The sequence below is a fragment of the Cyprinodon variegatus genome, unplaced genomic scaffold (assembly GCF_000732505.1).
Source record: "Cyprinodon variegatus isolate N-32 unplaced genomic scaffold, C_variegatus-1.0 Scaffold910, whole genome shotgun sequence".
Taxonomy (NCBI): domain Eukaryota; kingdom Metazoa; phylum Chordata; class Actinopteri; order Cyprinodontiformes; family Cyprinodontidae; genus Cyprinodon; species Cyprinodon variegatus.
Window position 1 is genome coordinate 46,666 of NW_015151363.1, and position 12,956 is coordinate 59,621.

Sequence of the window (12,956 nt, forward strand, 5' to 3'; positions counted from 1 at the left end):
GCTTCCTCCGCAGGGTGGCTGGGCTCTCCCTTAGAGATAGGGTGAGGAGCTCGGTCATTCGGGAGAGGCTCAGTGTAGAGCCGGTTCTCCTCCACATCAAGAGGAGTCAGTTGAGGTGGCTCGGACATCTTCTTCGGATGCCCCCTGGACGCCTCACTCGGAAGGTGTTCCAGGCACGTCCCAATGGGAGGAGGCCCAGGGGACGACCCAGGACACGCTGGAGAGACTATGTCTCTCGGCTGGCCTGGGAGCGCCTACGGCTTCCGCCAACAGAGCTGGAGGAGGTGTCTGCGGAGAGGGAAGTCTGGGAGTCTCTGCTTAGTCTGCTGACCCCACGACCCGGTTCTGGATAGAGCAGGAGATGACGAGTACGAGATCAATAAATAAACTGGATATATTCAGATGAAAAATAAATGGCACACACCTCTCCCGCAGGACAGCATGACAAAAGGGGAGGGGCTAAGGGGTGCAGAAAATTTAAAGACAACACCACAGAAGAAGTCAAAAAGAGGGGCTTCCACTCTTAAAGTAGCAGCACAGTTAAAACAATTACCTTTTCTAGAGGTTTTTCAGTCAGGTAAGTAAAAATACAAATAAACAAATAAAAATATTTTGTGTATTTATAACAAAAGAGAAATACAACCAGGTTACACTTACTTGGTGCCATGGAGGTTGGTGACTTAGTCCTTAGGGCATAAGGGCACAAGCTTGGAATCCTGAGGTTATGGTTTTGAGCCCCACTCCCAAAGACTGCCACTATGGTTATCTGAGCAAAGATCCTTATCCCTACACTGCTTCCCAGGGGCCGCACAGTGGCAGCACACTGCTCCCTAAGGGGATGGATTAAATGCAGAGAGGCAATTTCTTGCTCTGTACTTGTGACAGTGTGATGACAATAACAGGTGAAAAAAAAAATGGAAAAACCGAAGGCTTACAAAAACTATGTATTTTCTGTCTAAACCTGGGGAGTATACTAAGAAACTGGTTCAGCAGTAGTAAAGCAGGTTAAGTTAACCAGGTGGTATAGGTAAAGCATCTAATAGAAGAGCCAGGAGTCCTAATTTTCTTAACTAAATGACACCTGCAGGTGTATCTAATAGCAGCTTTACCACTTCCTGTAGGTTAACTAAGCCTGGTTTATCACTTCATATTGTTCTTAGTATACAACCCCTGGTCTAAATTTTGCCTAAACTTGGTTGTGTATAATTTTAAATTGTATAGCACTGACCTTACCTGAAGAAGAAAACTAAACGCTTACAAAAATGTTCTGTCTAAAGTTGGTCTAAATTTCTCCTGTACTTGGTTGAGTATATTATTTTAATATACACAACCAGAAAAAAATGTAATTCAAACTCCATTTGCCTTGTTTTACTTTTTACTTATACTTGAAGACATTTATTTTTTACAGTAATTTTCATACTTAAGAACAAGACATTTCAGATACTTTAAGACTTTAACTCAAGTAATTTTCAGTCAGTGACTTGGACTTTTACCAAGAACATATCTGGGAGAGGTACCTATGCTTTTACTTTACTGAGGTTTTTGTACTTTATACAACACTGTCAGATAGTTCTGGGCCATCTATTCCCATAGCTATAATGGCAAAACAGGACACCATAAAAGAAAAAAAAAAGGGAAAAGAGACACTCTAAAATGATCACATGTATGACGTCCAGTTAATGAGCATTGAGCATATTTCCTTAGTCAGGTCTTGAAAGGTTTCCAGAGGTTTTTTTTAGGTATTTAAGAAAAAGCCACTAAGAAGATTTAAAGGTAGTAGGTAGCTCAAAGTCAGCAGGTTTAACCCTAATCTTTATTTTTGTTCAGGGAGACTGCAAAGTATATAACAGATTATATTCCACTTAGTCCTAACATCTTGTTGCTGTCTTCCGGGAGGCTAGCTGAGTGGTTTCTGAGCATTCTGAATAAAACGCATATAATATTATTGTTATTATTGTTACTGTTATTGGTTAAATTGCATAAAATAAAAGGGGAGTCTTGAAATGCCAAACAAAGAGTTTGGAGATGCTTTGTTAATCTTACTAGCCATGACTAAGAAAACAGTAGCGGTGGGATTTCCTTAAACCAAGCACAGGGAGTTTACCTTCTCAATTTTGTTCCACCCTCAAAGTGACCATAGTTGACATGACCAAAGAGAAACAGATCCACATGAAAGTAGGAGAGAATCTACAGAATCATAAGAACCAAGCCACAAGCCCAGACATAGCTTATGACTTAAAATGTTGGGTTGGATCTGTATCCATAAAATTTGTACATGTGTACAAGAATATACAAAACTGCATTCACAATTTTGAATTTACACACACTTTTAAGGAGTCAGAAACTGTATTTTTAGACACATTTATCTCCTTATTTACACACAATAGAGAAACCGCTGTGAAAATGTAAATCCCGGGCTGTTAAGACTGTGAGCTCCCCAAAGCAGGTGAACATATTGTAGCTAACTTAAAGACCTTTTTCATAAATTAGCACCTTTTCAGACCCCTCCAGTGACTTTTGTTGTTTCAAAACAGTGAGTAGCATCAAATCTAGCAACTATTTCTTGTCTCTTTCGAGATTTTGGTGACAAAGTCAGTTTGCGAGCCAGAATACAGACAGTGAGTCAGACACAACATCTGAAGTCAGTTTCTGCAGGCAGACAGAAGAACCACTTTCCTATTTCCCCAATGAAAAATAGTCACATATTAAAGCTTCCGCCGTTTCTCCACTGAATTAAAAAGTGAGATGTAAATATATATATATTTGGCGTTTTTTTTTCTTTTAACCTGTTGCACTAAAATAGATCCTTCCCACATTAAATTCATGCACAGCTTCCTCCACTGTGTTTCTGTTAATTTTCTTTAAGTTGAATTTGATAACATAAGATTGATAAGTATTTATTCATTTATATTAAAATAATAGTGAAAACTAGAGAGTATTACCTTTTTTTTCTTTGTTTTAGAGGTTTCTTTGTCTGTTTTAAATGGATTTGGATTATATTTATTAATTTTCTTTCTTGCCAATGTTGGTTTAGCTCTGATTTTATGTGACGATCTCATAACATAATTCATCCTACACAAATTATACATAACATAATTTTCAGACTCTTAATTTATACATGATCTTATCTCTTGTCAGTCGATCTCACCTTAAAATATTTCTATATCATTGAGCCCTGTACCAGATTTCTGCAGGGTTGATGTTAACCAGGCAGTTGTTGAAGGGTTAACATTCAGTGGTAAAAGTTTAGTTATCCATCACAGTAAAGTGTGACAGGTTTGACCTTGTCTTTTGGCTCCTTCTTGCTGTAGCATTCATATGTTGCATTCATGAGGTCTTTAGCTGTCGAAGCAGCTGCCGTTTATGGATGTTGGAATAATGAGCTAATAGATTTTTCACTGTTAGATTACACAAACTTTTTATGCACCAAAACCAAATGGTGATCCTAATAAACCTTCTGCTTCTTAATGTTTAAAAAACATAAGTTATTATCTTTGGATCTGGGTTTTTGAAAAAGAGGCTGAATATTGAGTCACTTGATTTGAATAGGATTAAATTGATCTGAGATAATACAAAGGCAGCTGTTTTAGTGTATTTGTTTAGGTTCACTTTTTTTTCAAATTTTCCAACAGCTTCCAAGAAACCAGCAATCAGGATGGTTCTTACTGGGAAAACTGGAACTGGAAAGAGTACAGCAGGAAACACCATATTGGGCAAAAAATGTTTTAAATCTAAACCCTCCCTGTCATCAGTAACATCCGCCTGTGAGAAGAACTACAGTCGTTTTAATGATGAGACACTGGTTGTAGTCGACACTCCAGGTCTGTTTTGTACTTTAAAACCAAACAGAGAAACACTGATAGAGATGGCAAAATGCATCTGTATGGCTGCTCCTGGACCTCATGTGTTCCTGGTTGTTATCCAGCTGAACCGATTTACAGAAGAAGAAAAGATTGCAGTGAAAATGATCCAGAAATGGTTTGGAGAAGAAGCTTCCAAATACAGCATGATTTTATTCACTCATGGAGACGTGCTGAGTGAGATGGGAGGAAGAGAAGCAATGGGGGGTTTAATCAAGGAGAATAAAGCTCTCTCTGACTTTATTGATCAGTGCCAGGGACGATACCATGTTTTTGACAATGACGAGAAGAATCAAGCTCAAGTCAGAGAGCTGCTGGAGAAGATCAACCAAATGTTAACAGAAAATGGAGGAAGCTACTACACCAATGAAATGTTCCAAAAGGCAGAGAAAGCCAATAGAGAAGAAATGGAAAGACTTCTGAAAGAACATCCAGGGATGAGTCCTGAAGATGCAAGAGAAAAAGCAGAGAAAGACAACTCATTCATTTGGGACTTTCTTGCAGGAGCTGCTGCTGGAGCTGCTGCTGGAGCTGCTGCTGGAGCTGCTGCTGGAGCTGCTGCTGGAGCTGCTGCTGGAGCTGCTTATGGAAGGAGGGTTGGAGGACCAGCAGGAGCTGCAGTGGGAGCTGCAGCAGGAGCTGTTGGTGGAGCTGCTATGACTGCAGTATCGAAAAATATGTCTTGCAGTGTACTNCTGATCCAACAGTTAGAAGTTAGACGCTGCACCTGCTGAGCACTCTGTAAAACCAACAGTCTCTGGACCCAACCGGTTCCCCCCCTCTGAGAAGAAAGCCTGAAACTCTCCAAGGTATAGTCTGCAAACATCTGAAAACTAAACAACGTTTCCAATCCTCCTGGTTAACCAAACCGTAATCTCTGCAGACGCCTGAGAATCCAGCCCGGACCTGTTTCCTGAACGCAGTCTTATTTTGTGCAAACACTTAATAAACTCTGTTAAACTTTTCATCCGTCTCCTGGTAGTGTTCTGCGTGTGGGTTTGATTCAGAACCAATCATGACAAAAAGAAGCTGAATATTGAGTCACTTAATTTGGATAGGATTAAATTGATCTGAGATAATACAAAGGCAGATGTTTTGGTGTATTTGTTTTGGTTCACTTTTTTATTATTTTTCAAATTTTCCCACAGCTTCCAAGAAACCAGAAATCAGGATGGTTCTTACTGGGAAAACTGGAACTGGAAAGAGTGCAGCAGGAAACACCATATTAGGGGAAACAAGTTTTGAATCTAAACCCCGCCTGTCATCAGTAACATCCGCCTGTGAGAAGAACTACAGTCGTTTTAATGATGAGACACTGGTTGTAGTCGACACTCCAGGTCTGTTTTCTACTTTAAAACCAAACAGAGAAACACTGATAGAGATGGCAAGATGCATCTGTATGGCTGCTCCTGGACCTCATGTGTTCCTGGTTATTGTCCAGCTGAACCGATTCACAGAAGAAGAAAAGATTGCAGTGAAAATGATCCAGAAATGGTTTGGAGAAGAAGCTTCCAAATACAGCATGATTTTATTCACTCATGGAGACCTGCTGAGTGAGATGGGAGGAAGAGAAGCAATGGGGAGGTTAATCAAAGAGAATAAAGCTCTCTCTGACTTTATTGAAAAGTGCCAGGGACGATACCATGTTTTTGACAATAAAGAGAAGAATCCAGCTCAAGTCAGAGAGCTGCTGGAGAAGATCAACAAAATGTTAACAGAAAATGGAGGAAGCTACTACACCAATGAAATGTTCCAAGAGGCAGAGAAAGCCAACAGAGAAGAAATGGAAATACTTCTGAAAGAACATCCAGGGATGAGCCCTGAAGATGCAAGACAAGGAGCAGAAAAAAACAACTCATTCATTCGGGGCTATGTAGCAGCAGGAGCTGGTGTTGGAGCTGCTGTTGGAGCTGCTGTTGGAGCGGGGGTTGGAGGACCAGTGGGAGCTGCAGTGGGAGCTGCAGCAGGAGCTGCAGGTGGTGCTGGTGTGGCTGCAGCATCTAATAATATGTCTTGCAGTGTACTTTAATTGACCTGACTTTTTTATCATTCAGAAGCAGCCTCTAAAAGGCTCTGGGACAACGATAAAGAGATAAGAGAGGCTCCATTGTTGTAAAAATTATGTGTGTTGTTTTTGATCATATCATATTCTGACTTTTTAACTAAATGTTTCATATTTATCCTAATTTGTAATCATTTAATCTTAAGTCCTCATTTATTGGCTGGTTTGAACATACTGTAAGTTATATGTGTGGTTTATATGAACTTATCAACAGATCAGTAATAGACAATAAAGGGGAATTGTTGATTCAGTTATTTTAACACATTCATCTCCCAAACCTTTGTGTGATTTAATATTCATAATTGATCAATAAATGCACACCTGGTAAATAACAGTCTGTGTTATGTCTTATTTTGAATTATCCCTAAATCTTCTCAGATTGTCCCATAGTGTCTGAAGCTCTGTCCTCTGCTGATGTCCTTCTGTTGTTTTCAGAATCAGAGCAAAAGGCTGACGTCAGAGTGGTGCTGGTGGGTCAGGAGAGAGTTGGGAAGAGCTCAGCAGGAAACACCATCCTGGGAAAAGAGGCATTTGACTGTCAGGTCAGCTTCATCCCAGTGACTCTGAGAAGTAAGAGAATGGATGGAGAAGTTCTGGGCCGCAGAGTCTCTGTGGTGGACACCGCAGGGCTCTGCAGCTCCCGTCTTTCTGCAGAGAATATCAAACAAGAGCTGGAGGAAGCTGTCAAGCAGAGCTCTCCTGGTCCTCATGTTTTCCTCCTCGTTCTCCAGTTAGGAAGGTTCAGCAAACAGGAGCAGGAAGGGCCAACAATCCTGCAGAAGATTCTGGGTCCTGAGGTCCTCAAACACACCATGATCCTGTTCACCTACGGAGATCGACTGAAAGACACTGATATAAACTTGGATCAGTTTGTTAGAGAGGATCAGAACCTGCAGAAGCTGCTGAAAAGCTGCAGTGGGATGTACCACGTTCTTAACAACAATGAGATGGAAAACAGGAAGCAGGTCCAGGATCTGCTGGATAAAATAGATCATATCTCAGGNGTCCTTAAACACACCATGATCCTGTTCACCTACGGAGATCGACTGAAAGACACTGATATAAACTTGGATCAGTTTGTTAGAGAGGATCAGAACCTGCAGAAGCTGCTGAAAAGCTGCAGTGGGATGTACCACGTTCTTAACAACAATGAGATGGAAAACAGGAAGCAGGTCCAGGATCTGCTGGATAAAATAGATCATATCTCAGGTGGAGGTAGAAAATATTATGAGAAAGGTTCTCAGTCTGATGGATTGTGGTTTGGAAATATTTGCTCATTTCTTCACCAATCCACCCTCTCTGTTTTTTTTTCTGTCAGAAGGTTTTTTGGAAACATTCACCAATATTTTCACACAATACCCCTCCTTTGCTTTTTGTTTGTTTTCTTTTTTATTTCATGGCGGTTTCTTACAAATTAGGATATTTGATCTGATCTTTATGTAGCAGGAGCATAACAGAAGTGAAGCATAACAATAAAAAACTAAGAATGGTTACACATATATATGGTTATTATATAATATAACCACTTTGTTGTTTTCTCCCTTTTCGTCTTAGGACAGTTTGATTATTTCCATCACTTTCTTCTTTTCAAACCATCTTTCGTGATTTAGTCACATTAGGTTGTTTATTCTCATACCCCTTTCTTGCTTTTGCTTTTATGCATATTATCAGCTGTACTTTTGCAAAGTAAATATATCTTTGGTTAATAATCATTCAAATTTAACTTTTGTATAATTCCTAAATAAAATATGTATGCAGCTACAGGAGTAGTTCTCATTTATTCCAGTTAATGATTTGATTTCAAAGTTAAATTCTAAATAGATATGGAAAAGTTTATACCAGACATTTGTAATAATTCTTTTTTTAGTAAATAAGTAAATAAATAAAAAAGTGTGTACTTTCTATGTTTGAATAACCTAGTAAAAGAGAAAATGTTTAGTTCTGTCAGATTATTGCATATTGTTGTTATGGGAACACATTTAAGGACACCTTGGGAAGCAGGAGAGAGTGAAATATTTTTGTAAAGACTGAAGTCAACAGCGCTTGAAGTTTACCCTCTAAGTTCAAGGATTGAGGTCTACATTTAATCTTTATTTGCTTTATGCTTGCTGAAATGTATCTAACTGCATGTGGAACAAACTAAGAAGAGATTGTCTGTTTCGGACTGATGAAGCTTCCCTTTATTCTGAATTTTTTTCCCATTTCTTTTACAAGACTGTCATGATATGATGGAGTTTTATTTTTGTTTATTTCTGTCAGTGAACAACAGTGTTGGGAAAGTTACTTCCAAACTGTAACTGTAATATGTTAAACCTTACAGTTACCTTTCTAAGAAAGCAATACTTTTCTTTACAATATTACCATCTTTGAAAAGTAATAATTTACTGAATACTTTTGATTTACTTTCACCACAATAAACATTTAGGAAAAAGCATTACAAAATGAAGTTGTGCAATATTTTGTCATGAATAGAGGAATCACAAAAATATAATGATATAGAATAATTACACACCAAAAACTTAACACAGCATGACACTGTTGTTTGACAAATACCTAAAGGCTAAACAATATTTTTAATTGTATAAAAATATATTATATTACATTGTGATAGTATAAAAAAATTATAAAAATCATAAAACTAAACCAAACAAGCAAACCTAAAATCGTCATGATTTTGGCGCTGATGGCTGTCTAAATTGCACATTCATTAACCTGTCTAGCTTTGCCCTGTTCCTCATTACTCATCATTTTGATTCTGAAATATTAGTAATAATGTTATAGCCTGGTGAGACCATCCTGATCTTGCGAGCTTTCAAGGTTTCACTCGCAGATCAGTCTGGCTACTTTCCGTTAAAGAAAATTTGGAGCCGTTCACCAAACGAACGTCCAATCAGCGTTGGCTTTGAGGCGGGTTGAGGTGTGACGCAACGAGAAGTGCGACAGTTCAGTCTAAAGAACATGGCGGCTTCAGCCGATGAAACTAGCGTTAGCGTGGCTATCCAGCAAGTTTTATCGGAATTACAGAGTATTTCTTCACTGAAAGAAGAGCAAAACACTGCTCTGGAGGCTTTTCTCAGAGGAAAAGATGTTTTTGCTCTTCTACCGACTGGTTTAGGCAAGAGTTTGATCTATCAATTGGCTTCTCTTCGTCGTCGCTCTGTTAGTACGTCATATGCTTCGTTGATCTGATTGGTTTATTTTGCCCGTCTATCATCCAACCAATCAGCTAACCAGTATTTTTGACCCTTCCCAAAATTATTTCAACGGAAGGTTTCCAGATGGATATGCGGAGCAAATCCATCTGGTGCAGGTTAAAAATGTTATGGATAAACTAGGAAAAATTTGTCACTCACTTCACTCAAAAAGTGCTTTAGGAAACATTGACTTTAAGAAAATACCAGACTATGAGCTGCCAATTGGCTATTAAAATGAAACTAAACACTGGATAAAATATCTGAGTATACAGTAGCATAATATATAGCCTACAGTATAATGGGACATTTTCATTTAGATATATCACTGAATCAAAAAACAAACAAACATGAAATAAGCTGTTAATCAATAATAAAAACTTTAATTACAGTAAACCGATTCCTTAAAACATATTGCGACTGGTAGGATAGAATTTGAGATTCTGGGATCAGCATTTTTCTTCCTCCCCTTTCTGCTAAAGTAGACCTGTGGTCTATCTCAGTCGGAACAACCCAAGTCCCTTCCAGAATACAGGGCTTAGTAATCCGGCAGAGTTAGGCAGGTGAGTGAAATGAGCAATTAGGTCAGCTATCAGGGTAGTAATGATGACAAAAGTGTAAACAACTGGAGGCCATTTCATTTTATAGTGATCACTATTGAGAAAAAATGCTTTTCAATATTGATATGTCTATAAAAAAGTTTACATTTTTTTGAATGGTAAAAAGAGGAAATTTGCCACAGACTCTGTAATGATGCCAAGTGCCCTGTCCATGAACATATTTTTATGCTGCTTGCATGTCACTGGGAAAGAGAGGGAAGTGAGGGTTGAGGAGACAGCTGCTGCCAGTGGATCACCTGTTTAGATGATGAAGGAGGGACAAAGTCAGTTATTTAATGTAAATATCATGCAAAACATTACTAGCTTTTAGCTGATATTAACCCTCTGAGGACTATGGCGTGTTCCTGTTGCCTGGTCTGTAAAATAAAATTCTTAGTTCTGTGAGCTTTCTGGTGTAGTTTCTTTCCCTCTTTGTTATTAAGAGAAACACAATGTTTTTGCTATTCCAGTTCCCCCCTTAGGAAAGAACAAAAAAAAGGCGTGCCTATGAGAAATAAGGTTGATTCTGGCCAATTTTAGGTTGTGCATTTCCTGTTTTTATTACCTTAAGGAAAAACAACAAAAAAGGAGTACCAAATGGGAATATTGAGTTGAGATGGGCTGTAGGGATTCTTTAAAAATAAAACTTTATATAAAAAATATAACCGCGGATGTCTGGGGGACAGTGATTCACCTACATGTTATGAATGTTGGCGTACCATAAATGATAAATTATGAACAGTTTAGCTTGTGTCTTCAAGTCGTTGCCCATAGGAAGATGTTACTTGGATATAACCTAACCAAATATCTTCAGAACAGCTCCAAATAACAGAAAACTCATATGGGTGAGTAGAATATGATGGAATAACGTAAAATCAAACGCTCAATGTAGAAAAAACGGCATTCCCCTGTAACCAATAACAGTAGGACTCTATGAGGCATATTATTGCTCTACTCAGCCCGTCATTGGCTGACAGGTAAGGAGCGCTTGTGATACTTTGTGGGCTATCCCTGAGTCAAATCGAATCAAACAAAGATGTTTTGTTTTGTAGGCAGGTGATGAAAACAAACATTGCAGGCAAATGTTTTAGCAGGTATGTCTTATTAGCAAGATGATAAGCATTAGCTATGACCAGCAAACTTTTTTTTATGTAAAAAAAAAAAAAAAAGGATATGGTGCTATTTTCTTACCACGGAATATTTGTATTATGAAAATCCTGGATTACTATTACCGTAAGCTGTGGACTCTTATGGACGAATGGAGAAGAAAAAATTGAAGACTGGATTTATAATATGGCTTCTGGATACTTTTAAATGATGTTGCAGCTGCTTTTTCCTTTTTTACTTTTTAAGCTTTTTAACAAGGTCTAACATGTCTATATTGGTTAAAGTTTAACTGTTGTTATTTTCATTCGTTGTTAGGTCAAGTTGGTACGTCAAAATATTTCAAACCGATAGCGGGCGAACCGTTGGATGTTAAGACAAGCATTTTCCTCGGTGGCTGTTTCTGCTGCTGTCTCTATGTAACAACATGGCTACATAAACTGGTTTGGGAACACATCCCTTACAAGGTGGTTTATTTTTGTAAGAGATTCATATGCTGATAAAATTCCTAAAAGCTTCCTGTTGTTGCATGAAAAGGACAAATTTTGGTCTCATGATTTCCAAGCATAGTATGTCTGGAAAAAGAAAAAAACTACGATTAGGTTAGTTGAGCAGTTGCGGTTTTTCACAATCAGTTTGAACTGGAATATTCTGGTCCAGCTGGGGGGGCAATGACTGACTCTGTTCCTCAACTATAACATGCACAAAGAGAAAAACAACTAGCAAATTGCTTCACTATTTTTCTTTAAACCTTCATGTTATAACCTGAGTAATATAAGTAATATAAGGAGTAATAGAAATAAATGAGCAATATGTAACTGACTACAAAATGATAAGAACAATAAAATCACAAAATCTCCAACAAGTAAATATCTAAAATGTTTTTTTTTTTTCTTAGATTTAAAGTTTTGTCTTATTATACACATAAAGATTTCTGAGTTACACAAACAGATATTTTTTATCTCTCCTGGTTTATGAATTGTTTAAACCTTCTTTTTTGGGGGGGAAAGAGACAGCATTACTACCTAAGTATGCTCTGAGCAACACAATAAAAATAGACCTTATCAACTAAGCGTAGTTGCTCACTGATAGTCTTTAACGTCCCAAAAGAGGATATAAGTTTTAAAACAGTATTTTCTTGTCAAACAAATAAAGAATCTAAGTTTTTCTTAAACAAATGTGTATAAAAAAAAAAAATATAAATCCAGCACAGTTCAGGTGTGGAAGAGACTCAGCCTCCTTTAAGTCTACATTAGGCATGAATAGGCAAATACAGGCTTTTGTTGACATAACATTGCTGTCTATAACTAACCACATTCTTTAGATGTCAGAGCGTGAGGGAGGAGCCAAGAAGTATAAAAGAGCAGGCTTAGATGGCAATAAAGCTACTCATAAGGAGAACAAATCAGCAGCCGATCACAGCTCAACTTAATGTATAAGACAAACATGGCCACCAATATTCCTACCTCGGGTAAGTATTTTAATTATTGGAGATATATTTATCAAGATATTAGTAGGATTCTTTCTCTGATTATGGGAAACAAATAGCCAAACACAAAATAGAATGTAAATAAGGCTGTGAATGTCTTAATGGATGGATTTAAGTGTTATTTGCTTTGATGACAATTAAATTATTTTAAACTATCAAAGAAAATGTAAAAACAATCCCCTATTTACCATGAGATACTTTAACCATCCTGTTTTAAGGGACTAATCAGATCCTCCTAGTTAACTGAAATGATCTCTCAATCTGTTTTGGACCTTTAAGTTTATAGAAATTTGCAAAAAGTTTAGCTAACGTTCCAACATTTAATTGTTAATAATTAAACTTTATTGATCTTACAAAGGAGAAATTTACCTCCGCATTTAACCCATCCCCTTGGGGAGCAGTGGGGTACCTGTGAGCAGTCGGGGGTTAAGGATCTTGCTCAGAGACCGAAAGTGGCAGTCTGTTGGAGTGGGTTTTGAACTCACAACCTCCAGATTCCAAGCTCTACGCCCTAACCACTAGGCCGCCACTCTCCAACACATATAAAGTAACCCTCCTTGATACTTTATATGTGTAAGATAAACGTTAATATATGAAAATTGTGATGAACTTTAAATTAAAAATGCAGGTGGTGCAGTGGTTAGTGTGCAC

The 12,956-nt window shown here is 37.9% G+C and overlaps 1 protein-coding gene across 1 annotated transcript in view; it reads left to right on the top strand.

The window, feature by feature from the left end:
• Positions 1-12,720, top strand: part of LOC107099801 (GTPase IMAP family member 8-like) — a 15,162-nt gene extending 2,442 nt beyond the window's left edge. Inside the window, exons 2-5 of the mRNA XM_015398068.1 lie at positions 3,633-4,326; positions 5,001-5,845; positions 6,358-7,137; positions 12,707-12,720. Coding sequence (XP_015253554.1) covers positions 3,633-4,326; positions 5,001-5,845; positions 6,358-7,137; positions 12,707-12,720 — 2,333 coding nt within the window. The remainder of the gene's footprint in view (positions 1-3,632; positions 4,327-5,000; positions 5,846-6,357; positions 7,138-12,706) is intronic.
• The last annotated feature ends 236 nt before the right edge of the window (positions 12,721-12,956 follow it).